We start from the raw sequence: 27,327 nt of genomic DNA, 5'->3' as shown, positions 1-27,327 counted from the left end.
CAGGGATAACATTTTATGGATTGTTTTCTAGACTCCAGTAACAAGGATTTCAAAGCTTGTGATGTTGGAGTTCAAGTTATCAACGAAAAATCTGAATAAACAAATCGTAAATCATAAATCAAAATCTTTAAGGCTGCCTAAAATCAGATTGATACAAATACAAGATCGATTTTTATAGGATGTGTGAAATCAGATAATCAGAATCGATATTAAAAAAGATTGAAATCAGAAGATTGAAATATTCATGTTTGGCTTCAGAAAATAACCAAAGAGTCTCGTTGGAAATGACAGCCACCAAAAACCTTGAATAACAAATTATAATTGTACTTTTTAAACAACACAAATAAGTTAAATATTAAATAGTATACAAAAAATAACTAAACGTAAACAAAAACCTAAGTTAGTTATTTTGATAACTCATTTTCCTACTCTTTGATAGTTATTATTAAGTTAGTACTTGTAAGACTCCAAAGTTGAACAGTTACTATGTTAATAGTTACTTTAAAGGTGAAATAATTGACTAACAAATTAATCTTCACGATTAATTTTAAATCATGATATAAGTTATTTATAAGTGTCAAATTAAGGTCTAATATAAGGTATTCCTTCTTTCATTTCTTTATGTATGTGAGACGGGTATTAGAAAATATATGCAAGCATTGAAGTTTTCTATTTTTTTTGGGTTCTCTAGTACTCAACTTTAAAGATTCCATGAGCAATTGGTGAGATATAATTTTTTATATTGAGACAAGAACACATAATGTATGTCAACCTTTTAAATTGGGGGAGGAATGTCAAATATGCCAAAAATAGATATGATTTTGGGATGCTTATATTCTTTGTAAATATATATCATGATAAATAAAAGACTAGCTAACTTGTCCAATATCTCAAAGGCCAACCTTCTAATAATTGTTGTCTCCTTTTAATAAAAAAGGTAAAACAGCTTTAGATGTTATATGCAATTTAATAAAATATCTAGTCATTAAAAACCAGAAGATAAAGCAAAAAAAGCGATTTGCTAATTGAATTCGTATTCGAAATTTTGGATACGTATTAGATTTTGGAATTTATGTAAACTAACGAAATAACTACCTAGGTATGAAACCTTGGATATTTCCCAAATTTGAATCGGATTTTTGGATCCGGGTCTTTTCAACATCCGTTATTACTCTAGACTAAATAACTATGAAAATGAAAAAGAAAACGTTGAGCGTGATCTTGATCTAGCAAATGGATTATTTATTTTATGGGTTTTGGGTTGTTGTGGTATATATGATTCGATATAATAGGGTTGATTAAAAATGTTTCTCTTCAATCAAAAGATTAATTTTTTATAAATAAGATAACTTATCACATGTGTGGATACGTAATTTTGTTTGTAATTTTTAATCAAATAAAAGGTAATTATATGAATGAAACATTTCCAAAAAATCCGCATCATGATATGAATTCATATAAAGATCATTAGTTAAAAAAAAAAACAAATATAATTGTTTATGAAAAACTATACACCTACCATCATTTGAAACTAGTAATCCTGTTATTAATCCAGTTTGTATTGGCTTGGTTTATCTTTGTACTACCTAGGGAAGAGCAAAAACGAACCGAAAATCGAAAAACCAAAAAAACCCGACATAACCGAAACCGAAAAACCGAAGCCAAAGAAATAACCGACGGTTTAGGTTTGAATTTTACAAAAACTGAAACATAACGGTTAGGATCGGTTTTGACGTATAAAACCGCCCATAAAAACCGAACCGACCCACATATATATTATTTATATTATGATTTAAACTTTTAGTTTTACACTTTAGAATTTATCTATTTAATACTTTATGTTTATTTTCAACAAACTGATAATGGTGTTAAACTTTGATCTTTTGAACATTTTTATGTTTTTATAATACCAAAATCCGTACTCTTTATTTTATTATATTTAAAGTAGATACAATAGTATTTATCGCAACGTATTTTCACTAGGTTTGAACCCAAAATCTAGAAAAAAAAAAAACAGGAGCTCATAAACCCACGGTTTAAAACCGAAAACCCATAAACCTAACCAGGAAAACTGAAAAATCGACCCATGCAAAAACCGAACCTATATGGGTTTAAAAACCTAAAAACCGACTTTCTACGGTTTGGCTTGGTTTAAGCCAAAAACCTACCCAAACCGACCCATGCTCATCACTAGTACTACTTGTTTGGTTGGTTTCTCAGTAAAATTCTTCGTGCCATATGTGCCAAAATTTGCATATGGTTAATTATCTTTAACTTAAAGTAAACCCTTTCTTTTTCTTTGGAACAAGATGTTAAAAGCTAAAACCCTTGATCCTATACTTTTCTTTACGAATTGTGCTCATTACATAGGAGAGGATTAAACCAGATTGAATTGAAAACACTTCCTAGTGCTCTGATTTATGATGAAAATAAGTATATGCATGTCTTTTACACATAAAATACCAAACTTATATCAAGAAGTCAAGAACAAGTCCTTGCTTCACCTTGTTGAATGGGATATAAAATGTAATTTTTGTTAGTTTTATTGTTTGTATTATATTAGCTCCAATCACATTTCAATACACGCAAAATACAACATTATCATCTAATTTTGTACCCTCTTCCATAACACACATGGGAAATAAAATAATGGAAATCCTTTGAACAGTTAATAATATTGCTCCAATATAATAAAAATATGCTAATCGGTGCTTGTTTGTAAATTGATATGCCTTTAAAGCTCATTTCTTATCCTTATAGCACTAGCAAGATCTATTTTTGACACTAAATGTCAAAAGGCCAAAGATATGTAGACCCCATCAAAATGGATAATTTATTATAATACAATATACTTTTTTCAACGATCAAATCTTTTGTTTGTTGTTGGCTTATAAAAAGGACTTATCATCCAATAAGTTTTGCCATGGTTTCGAGACCAATAGGATAAGAGCAAACTAAGAAAGGTTTTCAAGGCATTGATTGTTTGCTCTCCCTCAAGGGCTTCTGCTTTTTTCCCTACAATGTCCTTAATCTTAAGGGTATGTTTAGGGTCATGTTAGAAGCCTTTTGATGGAGAATAAAAAATCAGTCTCTTGATTGTGTTATTCAGTTGATGGCTTATAAAAAGTATTTCTTGTCCTTTAAGGTTTCATGGTTTTAAGACCAATGGAATAAGAGAAACTACGAAAGGTTTAAAAGGCAATGATTGTTTGTTCTCCCTCAAGGGCTTCTAATGTTGGTTGTATGATGCCCTTAATTTCAAGTGTATGTCTTGGATCATATAAGAAGCTTCTTGATGGAGTATACAAATTCAGTGTCGTTATTTGTGTTAATACACGTGTCTCTTAAGTTTATTTGATTGTAATTTATATATATACTTTTATCTTGGTATGTGTTGATCTTATTATTAGACATTGTTATCGTATTTTTGTATTCTAGTTTATTATCCATTTTCTTGTTGGATTTTATACGTGTTTATAAGACTAAGTGCTCCATATGTTCATTGTATTAGTTGAGATATATATGGATTGTCTTTGGCATTCATTTGGATCATCCATTGGATCCGCAGTTGGATCCCCAACATGGAAATGGTGAATATTCAATATTCTAACGTATATTTACAATAACAATAAAAATCCTTTGTAATAAAACCAAATTTGATTGATTTATGTTTTCGGACACAAATATGTTAAAAGGATGTTCTGCATACTACAAATAATAATGGATCTTTATTTAACAATATATATTATATATGATGTGTAATAATATCAATATTAAACTAGATTTAAAAATTCAAAAAGCTTTTTTAACGTATGAGAAGTGTATTACTTGCCTAAATGTAAGAGTATAGTCTCTATTGAAGGCCTAGCATCATTTGACCTATTTGTACATGCCAAGGCCATGCTCCAAACTTTCAAAATCTTTCTTTGATCTTTCCCTTCAAAAGGGAACTCAAAACACTCACATTCTTTAGCTTTAATCTCTTCTTTTCTTTCGAAACACCATTTTAGTGACTCAAGTGCCTTTGATCCTCCCAAAATGTCCAACATAATTATTCCAAAGTTGTATATATCATTCTTTTGTGACAAAGGTTCACAACGGAGTATTGGTGATGGTGGTTTTCGTTGACCAGTGTCGGGAACTTCCATTGCAAGTTGGGTAAAACCGTAATTTGATAAATAAGCATTAAAATCAACATCTATCATAATGTTGGAGGTTTTAAGGTTGCCATGGATATTCATGATCATGTTTCTGTCTCGTGCGGGTGATTGTGAATGGATGAAACTTATGGCTTTTGCTATGTGCAAGATTATCTTTAGCCTTTGCTTCCACGTTAGTGGGGTGTGGTCATGTTCTCTTGCGCCTAAAATAATGGAGCCCATGAAAAATTGTCAATGCGTTTATATGACCATTCATTAAGCATATAATAGAAAACACAATTTCTTTTCATGAGTTAATATAGGACTCCTTGTTAAGGAATCATTGTGTAGATTTTCGGATATGAACTTGCAATATCTAAGATTTTAGTAAGTTCATATTTTTTGTCTATGCAACAAAGTATGTTTTTATATGTATGAAATATGCAAGGGTATTCTATTATGAGACTAAACTATGTTATGTGTTCGACGAATTGATTGAAGCTAGTCAATATTAATAGTTCATGTTTCTTTTTTGGTTTGTTCCAAAATAATAGCCTACTTCTAAAAATAAATATACATTTTACCAAAATACCCTTATTATTAGTTAAACTACTATGAAATTAAATGCAACTACCATAAATTTAAATGCAACAAAACGATATCACTGTTATTTTATTTAATAAAATTAGTGGTAATTAATGGTTATTTGATCTGTGTGTTTTTGTCTGTAAACAATAATTTTGGGACAAAAAGAATAGCTTAAAAGCTAAATGTTAGTCGGAAATCTGAAAAAAAAAAAAAAAAAAAAAAGACTTGTGGGATAGCTAGTTCTTGGTTGTATTTTTTTCTTAAACATTTTTGTATATTTCGCTTACAAAACATGTGTTGCATATATCAACAAAATGGAGAAATTTGTGTATAAATACATATTTAATTTAATTATATAATAAAGAGTAAATGACAGTTTTGGTCTCTATGGTTTTGTTAAATTCGCACTTTTAGTTTAACTTTTAAAATTTAGATAAGATGTATTTATGTGGTTTAAAAAAATTACACTGTACATCTTCAGTCCATTTAAAAAGATCATTTTACCCTTACTTTTATATTTTTTCTTTTACTTATATATATATATATATATATATATATATATATATATATATATATATATATATATATATAATAGTGGTATCCGATGTTGCCCTTCTACCTTGAGGTTGAGGGTTCAAATCTTGTTGTGAACATAAATGAATTTAAGGTGTTGCATCTTGTCAAAATTTCAAATGTTGGACCGAAAGAGTGAATCAATAAACAATTGTAGTTTCAATTACTCTGAATGTTTATAATGAGATAAAAAGAACATACCTGTAAGTAGATCGTATAGACTACCCATCGGGTAGTAGTCACAAACAACAAACTTGAATCTCTTAGAATAAAGATATGCCTTCATTTGAACAAGATAATCACAACGTCGTCCGATTGCTGCCAATCGAGATACACGTCGCCCAAACTCCCTCCTTCTTACACAAACCATTCTAAACCTTTTCAACACGTTATATGTACCATCCAAAAACACAACTTTCTCTATCAAACCTAACGATGTCTCTCCAACAACCCCAACAGACGCCCCCATCACATCTTTCAATCTCCATTTATACCTACAATCTTCATGTGTTGCATCACTATCACAAAGCACAAGTGGCTCATTTTCCATGCAACCAATGAAGATCTCATCGTATTCACATAACGAGAGCGATGATCGGCAACTTCCTTCATTATACCTAACAAGGAAAAAAAGAAAATAATGATAAATTGCAAAATGATTGATGAAAATTATCTAATCAAGAGATGAAATCAAGAAACCTAGAGGTTCTTTTGGACTTCGTGTTTAAAGCTCTCGACAACATTGCAGCCTTGTTTGAAAGAAACTAGGATGTATGTGGTGACCCTTTTGTATAAAGATTGGGATCTTTTAATTGGTTTCATTTTAATAAAATATTTAGTTTCTTGAATTTATCAAATTCTTTGTTGTCTATTGAAATTATTGGTTATTCATAAACGTCCAAAATTTAGAATATGCAGTTGAATCTAGTAATTTTTATATATTCATATTTCGAGTAATTATTTTCCTATAAATTTATACATTCTAATCAATATTTTGTCGTTCAAAATAGTTAAAGGAAACTTAGGAAACTTCAAAAATTTTGATTAGTCTATTCCTATTATATTATATCATATTATATTATATTCAAAGAGTTAAATAAATAAAACTAAATTACACAAATGATACATATGGTTTCATATGATAATTTTTTTGTACACCGGCTGATCCCATAGTTTGAAAATTTTGCGCAATAAGTCCTTATAACTGATGTCTTTAGCAAATCAATGTTAAGTATTTGAGACATAACAAATACTATCATTTTTGTTTTGTTTCTGTTTTTTAAATGATTTATAGTTTAAATCTCTCTCTCTCTCTCTCCTTTACTTTCTTCTTCTCTATTTTGATGAAAAGGATCACAAATAAAATGGCAACTAACAAACTTCAACACAAAAAATGGTATAAACATGTTTCTAGGAGTTCTGATTCAAAATAGATTTAGCTACTTAAGGAATAACATGCTTCAAGCATCGCGATCTTCATCGATAATGAAAGACATCATCGCTTTTGTTGCTTAGGTTTCAACCATCGTCTTGCATTTGGAATCGAGATCTTCCTCAAAAACAAACAAATGATATAACTCGAAGCAAATAAAAGAACCATGATCTTCATCAAAAACAAACCAAGGGTTTGACCTGGAGCAAATCAAAACAAATACAATGATTGAATCATTAACATGTTCATGTTTATCTTGCATTTGGAACATTTATCGGTATTCATATCCATTTCCTTCCTAACAATTAACATCAATGAAACCCTAATGAAGATTTTGATTTAGGACTTTCCTATCTTCATCATCGAGAAGACGAACTGAAAGTATTTAGGATGAAGACTAAGAGGGTGTTTGTTTTTTCTCTGCAGGTCTGCATGACCTCTTCTGTCTGCGAGGCGCAGACCACGCGCAGACATAATGGTTTGCAGTCTGTTTGTTTTTCTGAAGTGCGCAGACATAAAAACGTCTGCGCGAGGCCTTCACCACACAGATATGGGATAGCATCTTCTAAAGTCTGCAAGCCCTTTAACCTAAAAAAAAAAACGCGTCTTTTTTTCTTTTGCTTCCGCCTCCAGTCCTCGTCTAACCCTCCCAGAAAAAACCCTCCTCTCCGATCGATCGTGCTCCACCTTGCAGCGACCACCACCGTCGCAACCCTCCTCTCCGATCAAAGCCATCGATCGCCGCCTTCCTCTCCGATCCGGCGTCCTCCGATTTTCCGACCATTATAGTCGATTGCAGCAGCCGGCGAACCACAACCCTCGATCGATCGTACTCCACCCTGCTCGCCGCCGTTAACCAGCGACTCCCCTGTGAAGCCACCGGCCGGAGACCGTCGCCCCCACAGCTACATCGGAGACCTCACTCACAGGTTCGTTTTTTTTTTTTTTTTTTTTCCTGCTGTCAGCTACACCGTCGACTTCCTTCTACATATATACTTTCTGTTATTCCCTTCTACATATATACTTTCTGTTATTCCCTTCTTTCTGTTGCATTGAAGCTATAGTTCAGAATTTATGTTAATTGATGCATAACTCATAAAAGAGCTGTAAAATAAAAACATTTGTAATGAAAGTAATTTATCTTTGAATGTGAAATTGGATTTGATTTTGAATGAAATACCGAGATGTTAAACCTGTAACATCTCCAGCTTGGTTTGTTTGATCGAAAAAGTCCAATTGTGTATGTGTTTGTGCTTCAATTAGCAATTGAACCTAGATGTTAAACCTGTAACAGTAGCACCCATATTATCAACAATGCTTATAATTAGAATTGATTGTATTACTTAAATATACAGTAATTCAAAGTTGTATATATATATATATATATATATATATATATATATATATATATGATTATTGATTGTGTATATTTATATGATTGTTGATTTTGTATGTATATGATAGAAAGCATCAAAAAGAGACATAAGTTTTGTTTATTTTATAGAAGTAAAGTTTTTGTCGTTAAAGTGAAGTTTATTTGATTTATAAAGTTTTTAGAAAACTTTGAATTAAAGTGAAGTTTATTTGATTTATAAAGTTTTTAGAAAACTTTGAATTAAAACACTCTAATTGAGGTTATTTATAATTGAATAAAAAGTTTCACATTATTGTGATTGAAAATAAAACAAAATTACAAATTTGTCGTGAAAATAAAAACTTTTTCTTGAAATAATGATGTTACTTGTTCACTTTTATTGTTATTTGGTTATTAGAGATGGGAGAAAAACAACAATGGACCAATGAGCACTTAAAATGCTTATTGGATACTTGTATTGAAGAAGTAGAGAGTGTTGGTAGAAAAGGATTGAGTTTGCAGAAAGATTCATGGATAAGGCTTGGAAGAGTCCTTAAGGAGAAATTTGGGGTTGAGTTGACTCAAAAACAAATGAAAAACGCATATGACAATCTGAAAGCCAAATACACTGGATGGGTATATTTAAAAAACAAAACCGGTAATATATACAATTCTCAAACAAACACTTTTAATTTAACAGCCGAGGAGTGGGATGATTTTAAGAAGGTACATATACATTAATATACAATATATATATATATATATATATATATATATATATATATATATATATATATAACATTTACGTTTTAAGTTGCCAAATATTCTTATACTATTTCTTGTTACATTTGGGTTTAGGGGCATCCGAAAGCTGCTTCTTTGAGAACAATTCCATTGCCTTTTCCAGATCTTTGTGCACGTCTTTTTGATGGAAATAGTGCTACTGGTAATTTTAGGAGTTACTCAACCCAATCATCATCAGTAGCTGGCGCATCCTCCTGTCGTGTTCCACCACTTCAGATCACCGCCACCCCTTTTGATGCAATGGATGATGATGGTGTTGACACTTCTCATCATGAGCCACCACCTTCTGCTGCTTCACCTTCTGCAGCTTCACCTTCTGCTGGTTCACCTTCTGCTGCTTCACCTTCTGCTGGTTCACCATATACTGGTTCACCATATACTACTACACCATCCGGTAACCCCAACAAAAGGGCTAAACCCTCAACTCCTGTAGCTCCTAGTGCCTCACCGTCTGCTTCTTCACCTGATGGAACTTCTGTTACTGCTGACGATTTAGCATTTGAAATGAAGAAAGCTCTACAAAGTTTGACTAAAGGGTATACAATTCCTCAGTGTTTAGAGAAGTTAAAGGTCCTTCAGTTAGGCCCTACAGATCCTTTACGCTTTGTCACATATCATATTTTTGGAGGAACCATGAACATGAGAGAGATGTGGATGCATTTGCCCGATGTTCCCGAGATATTACGAGGGTGGCTTGAGATGACGGGTACCAGTTTAGGAGTTTTGAAGGATGGGAAGATTGTTCGATGATTTTCTAGTGTTGAAAGTATTAGTTAAGTCTTTTTGCCCTTGTTGGAACTACTTTGTTAAATGTTTTTGCCTTTGTTGGAACTATTTTGTTAGGTCTTTTTGCCCTTGTTGGAACTACTTTGTTAAATGTTTTTGCCTTTGTTGGAACTATTTTGTTAGGTCTTTTTGCCCTTGTTGGTACTTGAAATATGATTAATGGAATGTTTATTTGATACTTGAAATATGGTTTATGTAATGTTTTTTAAAGTTCTACTTTGTTGATTTTAGGTTCATATGGATCACGATCAAAAGTTACTTCTCGTAATTCTAATGTACCTATACATCCGTTATTTTTGGAAGAGGGGTGTGAAACGATTGCGGGATAATGATTCGGAAATGACGGGACACGAATACACATTGGAGTTATTACACCGTAATCGTTTACAATGTGTTGAAGTATTACGCATGTCCCGTGAATCTTTTGTACGACTATGTGCTCATTTTAGAGCAAATTACTCATTAAAGGACAGCAAACATGTATCAGTTGAGGAAAAGATGGCTATGTTTTTGATGATGATCGGACATAATCAACGTTACGTGATTATCAAGCGGAGATTTCAACACTCGAAGCAAACAATTCATAAATTTTTTTACGAAGTGTTGGAAAAAATGATGCTTTTCGCACAAGATGTTATAGTACCAACATCTTTTAATCCGAATCCAAACATTCCAGGACATAATAGGAGGCTACGAAGGGTTTTCAAAGGAGCAGTTGGTGCACTTGATGGCACTTTGATACATGCTGTTGTCCCTGCTAAGAAACAAGACTTATATAGAAGTAGGGGAAAGGGAGATTGCTACCAAAACGTATTGGCAATATGTGACTTCAATATGATTTTTACATTTGTTGTGACCGGGTGGGAAGGGGTAGCGCATGACTCTAGAATATTATCAGAAGCAGTAGCCGATCCACAAGCATCATTCCCGTTTCCACCACCAGGTAATTTTTTGTTTTTTTTTTAATATTTTCATTTTAATTTGAAAATTGATTAGTGTTTTGCATTTTTTTTCAGACAAATATTATCTTTGTGATGCCGCGTATGCACACACTCGAGGATTTATGGCCCCTTATCGTAATGTGAGGTATTGGCTTGGAGATTTTCGTCAAAGACGTGCATTGACCAATAAAGAAAAATTTAACCATGGACATGCAAAACTTCGAAATGTCATTGAGCATGCTTTTGGTGTTTTGAAAGCACGCTTCCCTATATTGAAGAGGATGGCACCATTCCCGTTTGTGACATAAAGAAACATTGCCATGGCATGCTTCGCGCTTCATAATTATATAAGGAAAGAAGGATTGAGTGATGAGTATTTCGCACGATACGATGAACCCAATGTCCCGTTTCGAAATAACAATGTGGCCATTGATGATGATGAAGACGGGATTCCAACACATGGTACTGCAGCAGACCGTGAATATATGACTCAGTTACGTGATGAAATTGCTGATCAGTTGATGCACAATATACATTGAATTGTTTTAAATGAAATTGTTATTGTAAAACATTTTTTTTTATTGTATGACTAATTTAGTTGCATGAATTTTATTTTCAATGTTATAAGACTATTATTATTAAAATTTTGGTGTTGAAAAATCATTTTAAGTTTGTAAAATAATTTTATTTAAAATTCAGTTTATTTCAGCAGCCTGTAGACGTTAAAAAACAAACAGTCTTCTTATTGCAGACTGCAGACGTTTGGTTCACCTTTTCTGCTGCAGAGGCTTGCAGATGTGGTCCGCAGACTGCAGACATTTTGGCTTTAGAAAAACAAACAGCACCTAAGAACATGTTGAATAAATATGCGATTTTTAACACCTAATATGATTTTTGATAAGTTATATGTAGAGCAATGGTGTTTTTAAAATTTGGATATGATACTTGCTTATACATAAATGTAGACATGATACTAAGAAAATGTCTTACTTTAAAATTAATCGTTGAACTGAAAACAGTTATTTTTATGGATTTTTCTATTGCTTTCCAATTTAAAAGCTAATATTTAAAAAATAAGTAATAAAAAGTTATGGGAATATTAAATGAACAACGAGCTTCGGCAATGTCACTTTCCAGTTTCCAGCCAACAATGTTTTTGCCACCAAACTTTTTTAAATTTAAATAAATGTTGTTCAGTTTCAAAAAAAAATACACATTTAAAGACTAAAGCGAGACGTACGCTTTCTAATTTAAAAACGTTAAAAACTACTATTTTAAGATTTTTTTTTTTTTTCATTTTCGTTTTTGATATATTATTTTATATGCATAAACAATCACTTTATGGCAAACTTGACAATTCCTCTGTTTCAGTAGTTTATTAGGTAACTTTCCGGTTACCACTTGCTAAATTTGCACTATCCGATGATGTGTTGTAGACATTACATGACGAATTGATATTTTCTTATGACTTGCCGTTTAGTCCAATGAAATTGAAAAAAAGATCCGATATGTATGTAATCGCTTTTGTGCTAAACTGCTAATTATTAAAAATTGTAGGGGTCTTCAATTTATATATTATTTTATGTTCGAGAGTTTTTTAATAAAAAGAAATGAAAGAATAACTTTCCCTAACATTCATTTCAATTCTAAAGGATTTGGAGAATTAGAAGAAATTTTTTATTTTTCTCACTACCCTCCAAGAATACAGAAATACAATTTTCAATCTCTTTGTTGAAACTCGGAAACAAGATGTTAGGTTATCCGACATACTGTCATCAAATGTGGGCGATGGCTAATTTGGTTGGCGGGGGCGGACGGCTACCACATCCTTATTCACGATGACCTAGAAAATTGTCGAAGTCCCGATATTGAAAAATTCAACCCGATCCAATCCCTACAACCGCAACGACTGTAGTGGCTGCAGTAGTAATAGTCTCAAACAAAACAACATAGCGCTCATCCAAATACTCAATAATCTGGCAACTAAGCTAGGAAATGAGCAACAACCTCCTCCTACAGGATCTCCCAGATCCTGTCATCCAATGCAGCTGACTCACCCTGACGCCCAGCTCCTGATCGCAAACCGAACCCAGTCTCAAATCGAAGCGTAGTCACCATACTGAAAATAAACCAGGAGGATATCAGATAACACACATATCATAATAGGGGAACTAACTCTCAACAAAGATTTAGGGGTTGTGACTTCCTTGTTACGCATACGGGTCCTGTGCTTTAAGTAATACAGACCCATACTACCTTCCACACCAACCCGTATTTGTCTCAGAAGATCATCACAACACCCCAACAATACTCACTATCATAAACAAACACTCAATCCTCACCCCCTAGAGGGAAGGCTAAACATCTCGCAACTGGCCGACTAACCCCACACAACTCATCCATGAAATTTCCACCAACCCTGCAACACTCGTGTATGCTAGTCATACATAACACTGGACCATATAGACAATTGAATATTTGATCCTACCCTAAGCCCTTCATCAAAAAAGAATGGAAATAAGGCCAGACCAAAAATTCTAAGGCTATAGAATTTTAGTTATGCATGACCATGATGCTTACACTAAGCAATTACGGTAATGATGTCAATTCTATTATAGAAGAACCCTAGGATATCAGACATCATATAATTAGGCAATTCTATCATGCAAAATCCTGAAGACCCCTAGTGTCACAACTTGCATTTTTAGCTAGAAAATTATGTTTTCATGTAACCATCAACTATTGTAAGACTTGTAATCTAAGTGGATATCATACTCTATGCTCAATCAAAATTATCCCTTTGAATCAAAACTCCTCAGTGAAGTTCAAAACCTAATACAATGCATCTCATATACTTAGCTATGCCCTGAAACCCTAAAAATTTTGGTTCAAGTTTATTATGGACTAGGATCCTCTTATTGAGCCTAATGGGCCAATGAACTTCTTAATTGATGATTTTGGGCCAATGAAACCCATTTAGGCTCTAGTTGGGCCCACATTCGTCAAACCATAGCAATTGGGCCATGTTAGTTCTAAACTAACTCACTTATCCTCATGGGACTTTATGGGCCATGAACCACCCTATTGAACTATGATGGGCCGTAAACCCATCTTCTCGTTGCAATTGGGTCGTAAACCCCATCCATTCACCACCTTTGGGTCGTGAACCCATAAGAAGGGCCTCATGGGCCGAGAACCTTCATATTGGACCAAAAATTTCGAACGTGTCCAATGTAGGCCCAAACACTTCTTCCTCTCTTTCCTTCTCCTCATTCACGACCCATATCCAAAAGAAAAGAAGAAGAAGAAGAAGAAAAGAAATGGTTTGACAAACTAAGTGCCACCTAATCTTTGTATGGTGGACTTCCATGCTTAAACACAACAAATATCAAGATAATCACATACTCCCATGCAACATCATTTCAACACTTCTTTCATTCTTCTCTTTTATTCTTATTCACATCCAAAGGGAGCATCACCAACACTCTCATTTTTCCTGTCACACCCCTGAACCAAACGGCGAAAACGTCCGGGGGCTTGCGCGTGACTTCATCTTGAAATATCATTACAGTGAATATAATTGAAACATAACATCATCATCATCACACATGTAATATAACAACATTCATTTTTTACATCGAGTATTGTGTTTGAATATTACATGCCACAATAGCAAGAGTATAATGAAACAAAATATCACACAATATCCATTAGTTTGTTTCGTTCATCCTGCTTCAACTGTTTCCTGAGAATACAAGTTATTTTGAAAATGGTCAACATAAAAATGTTGGTGAGTTCATAAGCATGTTTGTGAAAATGATTTGTATAACTTTGAAAACCACCAGAAAATCCGATATTTTCTGAAAACTGTTTAGTGTGTTTGTGTTAGATCTTGTATTAATGCATGTATGTTCTTGTTTATTTGACTAAAAAGGTAAAGAGAATGTAAGAGCATGTAAAGAGAATGTTCCCAGACAACCCGATGTTGCCTAAAAAAAGGGTCTTCCGTAAACTTCATAACGTTAATTCCTCTAAGCGAGCCGTCATAACCATAGTAAATAATGACAATTTCGCCTGTCTTGGCGTCGTGGACGCCGACGGAAAATAGAATAAGATTTTCGTCACCCTAGACTGAGTAAGTCTAACTGTAGTGAACAACTGAGGTGTGGGGTGTCATCCCCGTATAGATCTATATACAAATCCCCGTTCTCCCTCCAGGAGACTCTGGTTATAACTACAGGCTACGATCGTACACTTAATAGGTGTCAACCGATAAAAACTCGCTAGATCCTTAATCGAATTTACGCGAAGAAAAATGTATAAACTCATTCTAGGACCAATGATCCATGTAAGTGAACCACTAAGGCGTCGCTAAACATGTAAATCATTTCAAGACCCAAATGGAATGAGATTATATAACATGGGACCGAAATATATATGAAAGGACAACTAAGGCCCATTTCACATATAAAGTATTTACAGGCCCAAATAGCACACAAAAAGTATCCAAGTTCCGTCGCACATGTTAATGGGTCAATGAGGCCCAATAAACATGTAAATAGTATACAGGACCTATCACACATAGAAATGGGTCACTAAGGCCCAATAACCTAGAAAATAATCAAATTAAATCCATTTGTTGGTTTATCATTGGTTTTAGTTCAAGTATTCACTAAAATAGCATAAAAAGAAGAACACATTTTCTAGCATAAAACTCATTCTCAGGCCCAATAAAAATGTAAGTGGGCCACTAAGGCTCACTATATGTGTCTATTATTTCCAAGCACAAAAGGAATGTGAATGTCTATCCTAGACCCAATATACATGTAAAAGGACACTAAGGCCCGCTAAACATGTACATTATTTCCAGGCCCAATAAGGATATGAATATCATTTTTAACCCGTTTGTTATTGTTTTGTTTATTTTAGATTGATTATTTACTAAGTTGATATAAAAAGCCCACCTTTTTGTAAAAACGACGTTCGTGGCCCAATAAGCCAAAAATTTACAATTACGGCCCAATTTTTGTAAGAATAACACTTTAATATCCAATTTTATTAAAAACTTGTGTTGATGACTACTTTGTGATAAAAATAACATTTTAAACCCATTCATTTTTGGCTTGGTTTTGGTGAAAATACACATTTTTCTGGTTTTTGGCTTTTCCGACCTAGTTTTTAGAAACTTTGTAGAAACTTCATCGTAAGTCAAAATTTGAATCCGTAAATTCTGGAAGTTTGGAAATTTTGTCTAGTTTGTTCACAATTTTTCTCATAATTTTTGATGGCCTCAAACTAGTGTGAAATTACTCATCTTCACAGGTTGGTCCGAAATTATTTCAAATATGATAGGCAGTTTTGTAAAATTCGCCAAAAATTGTAGAAAAATCGTATGAAAACGTACGAGTAGTCATTTTAAAGGTATAAACCTGAACTTTAACCATGTAAAACAGTTTTGAAAAATACTTCCCTTTGGATGGTCAAAACAGTTCGAGATTGGACCAAAACTTTTCTGTCAAGTGCTATTTTGTGAGTTTAGTTTATAAATCTTTGAACACAACACTCATTTTTGTTATACAAAGTATACAAATCCCAGATCTATATGTTTACATGTAAAAATTGAGATAGTACATACTTTTCTCATGTTTCATATGAAGATCCTAGTGATACACTTCAAGTTTCTTAACATATTCGTAGATTAGTGAAGAAATCACACATAATCACCAAATGTTTCAAGGAAATCACACATAATCATGCATATACACATAGATCTACACAAATCAACTAGTATTCTCCCCTAAAAATCATATAAAAACAGAAAACAAGGGGTATGAACTCACCTTGAGGTTTGGATTTCGGTTTTGATGAAGATAAGAAGAAGGTGGTGTAAGTTATGACTCTAGCTAGCTTCTTGAAGTGATCTTCGAATCTTGATGAGTTATAGGGAGCATGCTCACGAATTTGAGGTGGTAAGAGGAGTAATTTGAGTTTAAAGATGTAGAAAATCAATTTGGTTTGTGAGATCTTACCAATGATGATGATATTTGATGAAAACTCCTCTTGAAACCACACACCAAAACTCAAAAATGAAGAGGAAGGAGGATGAGTTCTTTAGAGACTTCTTAAGAGTGTTTGGAGGAAATGAAAATGGTGGGGAATGAAGGGTTTGGCCGAATTTAGAAGAATATGGAGGAAAAGAAGATTGAGGTGATGTTTGCATGGATATCCACCATGCAAACATGAGGTGTCATAAGCAAGATTTTTCTTCTTTTCTCTCTCTCTCTCTCTCTCTCTCTTTTTTTTTTTTTTTTTTTGTATAATTGTGAATTGGGCCTAGATTTGGGCTAGAGTAATAAGAATGAAATGATTTGGGCCTAAACTTGGCCTTGTTCGAGATTTTGTGAAACTCCAAGCATTTTTCGGCCCATTGGGCCCTTGTGGGTAACTCACAGCCCAAAATGGCATAAAAGAAATGGATCTTATGGCCCAACAAGGCCTATTAGAGATAGAACTAAATTATTTTAGCCCCTCATGGCCCAAAACAATCTAGTTCCATGATTGTGGGTCCAAGTAGAGCCCCAAATAGTCGATTTGAAAGCTTATTGGTCCATTAGGCCCAATAAGAGAATCCTTGTCCATAAGGAACTTGATTCAGGATTCCTAGGGTTTCCAACCCTTATTTGAACATATGAGATATATTTTCATGAGAATGAAGTATAGTATTCACTTAGAGTACAAGTTATTACACTAGGTGAATGATTGCATGAGAGTAGAATTTCCTAGCAAAAATGCTAGTTGTGACATCATCCCCCCGTTAGAGGGAATTTCGTCCCGAAATTCTTTAAAAAGGTAGGTTCATGAATGATAGAATAGGTGAGTGTACTTCTATTTCATCTGGTCTTTGTGTTCACATGTTAATTCCGATCCACACTTGGCGCTCCATTGCACCTTCATAATCAGAATGTGACATTGTTTTGTACGCTTTACTTTCTTATCCAATACATCGATTGGTTCTTCGACGAACAGGAGATTCTCGTTTATTTCAACCTCTTTCTAAAGGATTGATAAGAGTTTTGCTTGATACGCACTTTTTCAGATTCGGTATGCTAAACACATGGTGTACGTTGCTGAGCTCTACAGGCAGTTGTAGTCTGTAAGCCTTTGGACCAATCCGAGCAAGAATCTCACACAGTCCGATGCATCGCGAGTTTAGTCTTCTTGTTTCCCAAAGAGAATCCTTCCTTTCTAAGGAAAAACTTTCATTAGTACCCGACCTTCGACTTGGAATTCCAGAGGTTTTCGTCATGTGTCAGCATAACTCATTGGTCTGACTCAACATGCTTAAAGTCGAGTTCTGATTTGGATTATCTTCTTTGTCGTTTCACGAACGGTTTCTTGTCTCGTGAGAGTACTGGCGAGTGATCTTCATTTATGACTATAAAGAGCCTAGAAAGGAGCAATCTTGATGCTCGTGCGATAGTTGTTATTGTATGAGAATTCAATCAAGGGAAACCGGGTATCCCATGACTTGCTGAATTCAAGCACCCAAACTTGTAGCATGAATTCGAGTGGTTGAATGGTCCGTTCACTTTGGCTATTGGTTTGAAGGTGGTAAGCAACGCTTATATCTCGCTTTGTTCCCATAGCCTTCTGAAATGACTGTCAAAGTCTTGAAGTAATCACGTTACCTCGATCCGAGATAGTCGATACCGATATTTCATGGAGTCTCACGATCCGTTTGATATAGGTCCATGTTAATCTTTCCGTCTTATTTGATTCCTGTATTAGCAGGAAATGGGCAGATTGGATTAACCTATCGATGATCACCCGGATAGCGCCAAACTCAACTCTTATAACAATAAGCTTCGTCTTTTGACTTCGAGGGTTTTATCTATCCATGCAGTGCTTTCTTCGCGATATTCTTCGGCTTTGATGCTTTCAAGGCTGGTCGCAGATGTTGACAGTGTTTCGTTCTCACTTCGTGGGCAGACGAGTATGTTATTGATGGAAATAATGAAAAGGATGACTAGGAATGGTTGGGAAAACTCGGTTTGTAGGGTCCATGAATAGAGTGGGAGCATTCGTTAGACCAAAGGGTGTCACAATGAATTTGAAATGGCCACGACGAGTTCAGAAGGCAGTTTTTGGAATGTTGTCTTCTCGGACTCAAAGATGATGATAATCGGTTCTCAGATCTATTCTAGAGAAGTAACTAGCTCCTTGGAGCTGGCCAAATAGATCATCAGTCCGAGGGAGTGGGTGTCGATGTTTTTTTTTTTTTGATAGGGAGCTTATTCAACTTCCTAAGATCGACGTACCTTCTGAAGAATCCGTCTTTTTGAAGAACAAGACCGGAGCTCTCCAGGGTGAGAAGCTTGGTCCGATGAATCCCTTGCTCAGAAATTTTCTTGATTGTCTGGATAACTTCTAAATTTCGGTGGGAGTCAAACTATAGGGTGAATTGGCAATTGATGTAGTTCCTATTATGAGGTCGATTCGAAATTCGACCTGTCTTTTTGGAGGTATTCTCGGAAGTTCTTCGGGAAATACATTCGGAAAATCGCATGCTACCGGAATACCTTGTATGCTTACTTCTTCCTTGGTCTTGTCCACAACATGATCAAGGAAAACGTAGTTTTTATGGTGTAGGCACTTCTGTGCCTTGATGCACGAGATAGGACGCGGATTGATGTTAGGTTTATCACCATGGGTTATTAGAGTTTTGTGATTGGGAAGGTGAAGGAAAATGGCCTTCTCGCGACACATAATACCAGCACGGTGGGGGCTTAACCCAACCATGCCGATTATCACATTAAAACTCCTAATATTTGTTGGCATTAAATCTATTTGAAATGAATGGTTGTTTAATGTTAAGGTGTACTCCCCATAAATATCCTATGTTAATTTGGTTTTTCCCATTAGCCACGTCCACTGTAAAGGCTTAGTTTAGCTTCCGGGGTTGTTGTTTTAGTAAGTGCTCGAATTTGTTACTAACGAAGCTTCACTCTGCTTCACTATTGAATAAGGGGTAAGCGAAAGAGTTGTTAAGTGGGAACGTACCAATAACAACCGTCGGGTCTTGGACTGCTTCGCCTTGACCCAAGGTCAAGACCCTTTCTGATCCTTCTACACCTTGATTGTTATCCTTGGGGAAACTGTGCCTGAAGTGACCGGTTCCTCCACACCTATAGCAGGTGTAACTGGTCTCATCATTGGTGTTGTTGTTAGGGTTGTTGCGATTGTTGTCGTTTTCATTTGGTTGACGATTATGACATGGATAAGTTCTACAGAATTTGGCGGTGTGATTCTTTCGGTTGCATTTGTTACAATGCATCTTCCGATAGGCTCCATTATGATGGAATTTGCACTGGTTGCATTTTGGAAGGTTTCCAGCATATGGTCTCCTGGTTGCTGGTGTAATAGGGGTCATGGTCGTATGAACAGCAACAACATGTTGCTCCCTTGAGAACCCTTGAGTGTGTTGTCCCTTCCTCTTACTTCCAGACCTCAGCTTCCTGCTCTTAAGCTCGGGGTTTGGAGTTCCTTGATAGGTTGTCACTTGTTGGTTTCCATGTTCGTTCCTTTGGCTGGAGTTGTCAATGTTGTTCCCGCCTCCATTGGGGTTGTTTGCATTGATTTGCGCCATCGTAGCGGTTACTGCCGTCGTTACAGCAGCTTGGAATGTAGTAGAGTCCATCTGCAGGAGCGGTGTCTCGCGGGTGCACTTGTCATTCTTGCGGGATGGTATTTTCCTACCAAAAATGTGCCTTAATTGTAAATTTTCGGCTTAAATGGGCCAATGATGTCATTTTTACAAAAAAGTGTGCCTTTTATGTTATTTTGATAAATAATTGAGCTAAAACAAGCAAGCATATAACAAACAGACTAATTATGTTATTCTCATGTTATTGGGACTTAGTGACCCATTTATATGCTTGATAGGTCCTGAATACTCTTTACATGTTTATTGGGCCTTGTTGACCCATTTACATGCTTGACGGACATTGGTTACTCCTTGCGTGCTTATTGGGCCTGTCAATATCATACATGTGAAATTAGCCTTAGTTGTCCTTTTACATATATTTTGGGCCCAAGTTATATAATCACATTCCTTATGAGCCTATAAATGATTTAGATATTTAGTGGGCCTTAGTCATTCACTTACGTATTCATTGGGCCTGGAATGTACTTTATGTAACGCCCGCAAACCCGGGTTAGTCAATTTAGAGATAACAGGGGTCGAAAACGACTTTTTGACAAAAGATTATTTAGAATAAATAATCTTAACCAAATTGTAGAATATGTCTCAAGGGTTCCGTACATATAAAGAACGCCGAAATCCGAGTTATAACGAAGAAGTTATGGTCTGTCAAAGTTTTTCGGCAAAACCGGTACGACACCAGGAGACGTAAATAGTGAATTTACGATGGATGACTTTTTAGCCTTAGTGATCTAAACAAAAGTTGTAGTATACATTAAATTGAGAACATACAAAAAAAGAACGCCCAAATATGACTTCATATGAAGAAGTTATGAATTTTCTAAGATTTGGCCTAGCAGTGCACGACCTGAAACTCAAATTTTAGTTCGAGTGGTTTTTGGTCTATGCGACCTAAATGAGAATTGAAGATCTCATTATAGGAACTCAACAATAAAAAGATAGACAAAAACGAAGTCCGTATGTAGAAGTTATGAATTTTACGCAGACATTTAACAATATAATCTCCCCTACTGTTAAATTTAAGATCAGTCGAGAATATTGATGAATCGTTAATCAAGTAATGAGAATCAAATCAAAGTAAAATTGATATGAATGAACACGAGATGTAAATATGATCTTGTTTCAGCTCTATTATACTTTCAAAGTTTTACAGAGAGTAAAAAGACAAGTTCTGTACAGACTTCTTATCTAACTTTAAGTAAAGTCCCTATTTATAGGAAACATGAAAGTATACAAAAAATACGAAGACATTACATTTAAACTTCGAACATTAAGACGCCTTAGTACATATATTACAAAATACATGAAGGGTATAGCTTTCGACTCATTACAACACGTCTTCGACTCTTACAATCTCCCCCTTTGGAATGAATTTGACTTCTCAGGTTGTAAGAATTTCAATGGCATACATCATTACCTTCGAACTTCCGTGTATCAGGATATAATCTTCTTCAGCTCCTTCTTATCCTCTTCGTTATTTTTCTTGCAATTATTCATACGAACAATTAAGTTCGCATATTGGGATGTTGTATATTTTTCGACTTCACAAGCCTGGACCAAAAATCTTTTGGATTTTCCAGCTTTGTCTTTTCCCGCAAATACTATACCGAATGTTTTCAAACAAATTTTCCCATGAACATATTTCTTCAACTCTTGTTGAGACTTGGTCGGTTCCATGGGTACTTTGACTTCTAACCCTTTCATTATAGCTAGCTCCACATCTGTAAGTGCCAAACACTCATAACAATTCTTCAAGAAGATCTTGATGTGTGCAACTCCCAGTCGAAAAACTTTAGATTCCGTTTTTCGAAGGTATGAAGAATTTTTGTCTTTCAAGAGAAGAGCAACTTGTATAAGATCATACAAGTTCATAAGAGGAAAATCTGCAATTATGAAATCACAATTTCTGACCATTCGCCCGTGCAACAAAAAATCTAACATTCTGTATCATATCTTCGAATAACACGTCCATTTTGATGCTAATTACTTTCTTGATTTTGATCAACGACCAAATTTCTTATGGAGCTTTAGTAAGAACTGCATGAAAACGAAGCTTCATGTAGATGTAAGTGTATTGATATTTTATAACTTTATAAGTGTACTGATTGTTTTTTTACCGATCTATATTATCCATCTAAATATTATTATTGTATATATAGATTAATTTAGAACCCTCTTAGTGAACAATATTTCACTGTGATTGAACCAACAACAATTTCTTCTTTTCCTTTTCTAGTCGGTGGGTTTTTTTTTTTTTTTCCGACGCTCATCTCTTCCCCTTCCTTCTATAATCATTTTCTAGATTATTCTACATGCTTCCCACTGCTCCACCATCTATCTCTTCTCTATTAATCTCATACGAGACTAATTTTTCTATCAGTGAATATTCCATGTTTTCTGCGTTTTTTTTGTGTTCTCTTCTACACCATCGACCTTAATCGAATCCGTCATGACCACCGCTCCACCAAATCGCCAGACCGTCTTTTACGGTGAAGCCCTCCATCCAAACACATAAATTCTGCTCCTTGAATTAACGAGCGATCGATTGAACATATCGATGGTAGTTGCTTTCCAGAAACCTCCAATTGCTTCTCACAAATAGACGTTGACCTTCACTGGTGGCTTTCGACTTCATTCCCCACCGTCTTTTATGGTGAAGCCCTCCATCCAAACACAAAAGTTTCGACTTCTCGGATTGACGAGTGGTCGATTGAACACATCGATGGTGACAACTTTCCAGAAATCTCTGATTGCTTCTCACAAACAGATGTCGCCCTTCACTGGTGGCTTTTGACTTCATTCATGACGACGATGAGGATGATTCCATCAGCCATACCTGGCCAGTCTCAAGATCACGAATTTCCTTCCATCAAAAGTTCAGCCTCGACTTTGGTTTAGATGAGTCATCACATCTATATCAACATGTTTCTTTCACCCATCGTTTTTGAGACATGTTTCCCACCGCCACTTTCCTTTTTTTCCTTTAATTGTTTCTCATTCTAGTTCCTTCTTCTTGACACATATCTCAGTTACCTTTTTTATTCCATCGACCAAAAAATGTTGCCAAAACCAAGCGTTTACAAGTAAGAGGTGATTTGTACCCAATAAATTTTTACCATCCAAAATAATTTTTTATAAATAAATAATTTTACCCTTTCCTCTATTTTATCAAACTTTCCACTTTATCTTCTAAACCCGTTTAAAAAAATAATTTTAGCCTTTCGACCAAAAAATTTATTTATTTATATAATCTAAACCCGTTTAAAAAAAAATAAAAAACAATTACAAGCTTATTTGTCAAATCAATGAATTTATTCAAAAAGCGTCACAACTCCATGCATTTTGACCCTTTTCAATTTGAATTTACAATTCAAGTACACTTTCATTAATCATGTGGTTCTTCATTTTATACCTTCGCTTCAAAGCCCCTTCGTCAATTTCCAATTCAATATCATCAATTAATCTGTTTCACTAAATATTGAAATCACCAAAGCAACACTTCGTCAAAATCAATTCTTTCATTATACTCAATCCATTAGCAACTTTCGTTCTATGAAAAATAACACAATCACTTTCTCAAAATACTCATCGATCATCACCAAATTTGTCAATTTTCACCATTAATGTTTCAATATGCAATAATCAATTCATCACCAATCTTCACAATCAAATTCAAATGACTGCGGACACACTTCATTAAACATCAAGTTTCACCACCAAGAAACTTGTTCAGATCAAAGTTCAATAACATTATTATCAAAAGACTTTGGAATAATTTATTAATAGTTTAGTATATTTTGTTGTTAAAAAAAAGCGTAATAGATTAGCTATGATATTATATTTTTAAATCTATTATATGTAATCTATATTATCATCCATACAAATTTGAATATGTGCCATTTTTATATTTTCTTCATCACTTTTTATCAACCAAATGTTCCAACGGCACTCAGATTCCATTCACACAAGAATTCCATCACGTGGAGGGTGCTCCGAATTGCCCGCTGCCCGTTAGAGCCACACCTCCCTTCTTTTAAACACACCAATTCCCAATTTCGTATCACAACTCGAAAATCATGGAGAAAAGCTTCGCCTCCTTCACCATTATCACCTTCGTATTATTCGCCGTCTCCGCCGCACGTATCTCCTTAAATCCACCGGCGACGAATCTGCCTGCTCTACAGTGTAGTAGTAATGACGAATCGAAGACTTTGAAGGCTCTGCCGCGCCCTGCCACAACCGAAGATTCAAATATTGTTCTCCCCAGCGAGACGCCGAAATCAAACTCCGGTGAAACTGGTCAAACGTCGGAAACGAATAAGGCTCGGATGTATAAAGTTGATTTGACTCCACGTTCGGATTTCGCTAGATTTCATGCGATTAACCGTCATTTCTTCGATCAATCTCGAATTCCGCTCCATTCCGCTCGTCACCGGCGTCCTAACCGGCATTCTGTAAATTCGTTTCCTCGATCGGAGATCTCGCGCGAAAATGAAGCGGTTTTGTTTGGTGAAAGTGAAGCCAGTAAGGTTGATGCAGAGAATTTTCACCGGAAAGCTCCATTGAAGCGGATGAACTCCAAACATGATTACGGACATCGTCGCCAACGCCACCGATACCACCACAACCTCCATCGTTACAACAATGGCGTTTCCCCTAAACATATGTTCAGTCGAGAGAAAGTGAAGAGTTTGGTGCGTCAACACAAGGAGAAAAAGAGTCGGAGAGAGCATGAAGCTGAAGCTGGTTTCATGAAAGGCATCCGTAAATTCTTGAAGCACACTTTCGACTGATGGCTATTCATTCGATCAATCGATCGAGGTATTCTCGATAAATGTATGTACATGAACTGTTATCTAAGCAGTTTTTAATCATGTCGCTATAATTGTTCCTGTATTTTCAAGTTTAATGCATCCGATTGAGATGTAGTAGGATAATTAGCTATAATTAATTGATTTAATCAAATGTTTATGTTTTCACCTCAATTCTAACTTCATTTCCTCTTCCCAAGATCAAATCACATGTTGCCATTTTCAAGTATCCAATGCAAATTGGAGATAACAAAAGGAATAAACTTAAATTATGTATTTACTAATTTGAAGAACATGGTAGTCACTATAAATCGAAAGTAAAGTAACATATCATAAAAGATTAATCACTCTTTTGCACTTTATGCCTTTATGTGCATTCTATCTATTGATTTGCCAGGTTGTTGAGCTACAAGCTTTTATGGATAATGGATCATGCAAGTCACCGGGGAAGATGTGATCTTCATTTTCCTTCCTTTGACGTTGAAGGTATTTCTTATAAAATTCATAATTCTAATGAATTTCTAGCTTTTATACAATTCTATGTTATAATATTCAATTACATGTTTTGTTGAGCTTGATTTCTATTAATACAAAAAAAAGGTTTATAAAAAGTCCATTAGTTTGAATCTCATAAGCTTCAACTTTAGATGATCTGTTAAATAGAATTTTAGGAAAGGAAACAATAGGGTTTTTAATTTTGCTTTTGGCTTTTCTATTTCTTTTATCAGTTCTTTTACATTAATCACGATGATAAAACTTAGAAACTAATATAATACTAAAAAAAAAATCTAACAAAAGGTTTGTAGCATAACTTTAAGAGTATCGTTTTGGTATAGTTTAGGATTAAAATAGTAGATGTATGTGTTAAATTATAAATAGTTAATCATTAAGTTCAATTATAAAAATAAATGGGTTTTCAAAAAAAAAAAAAAAAAAAAACCACCAAATAAAAAGAAAAAATTAGGCTAAATTTCTTTGAAAACTTATGAAAACATGCATGTAGGCCCATTTTTATATTTGCGAGATTATTGGAGTTTTTCCGTAATCATCGCAACAATATATGTTAAGGTTTAAAAAGCAAGCACGCCTATAATTAAGTAATATTGGTTGTTGTCTTTGTGTTTAGGTTATTAACTTAAAGTTTATATATAATTAATACGACAAGCATGTTTGATGTTATAATTGAACCTAATTATAAAACGTTGAAATAAATAAAAAAGCTAAAACAAAATAAACATTTGGTTGTTTTGGCCCCATTCATCCCACCTCATATTTCTCGTCCTCTTCCCATTTTGAAATCCTTTGGCTCTTTTCCCTTTCTATGATAGTTTTTGAATTTCTTTGAATTCTGTGGTAATAAGTTTTTATTGGTTTCATCTTATTTTGTTATAGTTTTGTATAAGATTTATGGAAATTTGTTTATGTTTTATTTACAACTATTGCTAAAATGCTTGTGTTTTTTACAATTATAAAAAGTTGCTTGACAGAACCATACATTTCATTTTGCATATTTGTTTGACACTAATAGTGTATGGTTAAACCCCCCCAAAAAAATGAATATTTTGGATCAAAATAATATTAAAATATCAATAAACTAAAGTTAAAATATGCAAAAATGTCAATCTTGTTTGCTGTTTTCTTTGGGTTTAGTCCAACTAACTATTAAAGTTGAAAGTTTGGTCATTTTAAGCTAGTTTGGTTATAGTCTTATAGATTAGAATATTGTAATATTTATCTTTGTATATTTTTCAAATAATTTTTTAATATCTATTAGGTATTAAAACAGAAAGGTGTTCACCCACTTCTTCTGTTTATTCGAAATGTACATAAAGATCGGTGAATCAGAATTAGGTTTCTAAGTTAGTTTCTATTACATAAAGAAGCTTGGATATAATCCCGTTAACAAAATCACAATTTATAAAAAAAGGAAAATTATTGGTGTAGAAATGGAAATATAAATGAGATAAAATACAATGGAACTTAACGTTATAAAAAAACATGATACAATGAAGTGTATGAATAAATTTTATATACGGGAGAATTTTATTTATATCTTTGCAAACTTTTATAATTATATATCTATATCCATATAAAACTTCAAATTACACATATATCTTTATAAATCTATAAACTCATATATGTACCTAAACATTTAATTGAATGATAATTAATCTTTAA

The 27,327-nt window shown here is 34.3% G+C and overlaps 1 protein-coding gene across 2 annotated transcripts; it reads left to right on the top strand.

The window, feature by feature from the left end:
* The first annotated feature begins 24,341 nt into the window (after positions 1–24,341).
* Positions 24,342–25,667, top strand: LOC144999927 (uncharacterized). 2 transcript variants are annotated; one of them, XM_078959075.1, is made up of 2 exons: positions 24,342–25,159; positions 25,547–25,667. In XM_078959075.1, the coding sequence occupies exon 1, from the start codon at positions 24,415–24,417 to the stop codon at positions 25,129–25,131; it is 717 nt and encodes a 238-aa protein (XP_078815201.1). In that variant the 5' UTR covers positions 24,342–24,414; the 3' UTR covers positions 25,132–25,159; positions 25,547–25,667. The 2 variants fall into 2 exon arrangements, with proteins under 2 accessions (XP_078815201.1, XP_078815200.1); XM_078959074.1 differs by having other exon boundaries at positions 24,343–25,174; positions 25,547–25,652.
* Positions 25,668–27,327: the final 1,660 nt, after the last annotated feature.

This window comes from Lactuca saligna, chromosome 6 (assembly GCF_052625555.1).
Source record: "Lactuca saligna cultivar CGN05327 chromosome 6, ASM5262555v1, whole genome shotgun sequence".
In the NCBI taxonomy this organism is placed as follows: domain Eukaryota; kingdom Viridiplantae; phylum Streptophyta; class Magnoliopsida; order Asterales; family Asteraceae; genus Lactuca; species Lactuca saligna.
The sequence above is the reverse complement of the archived record's forward strand: the minus strand, read 5'-3'. Positions and strand labels throughout refer to the sequence as shown.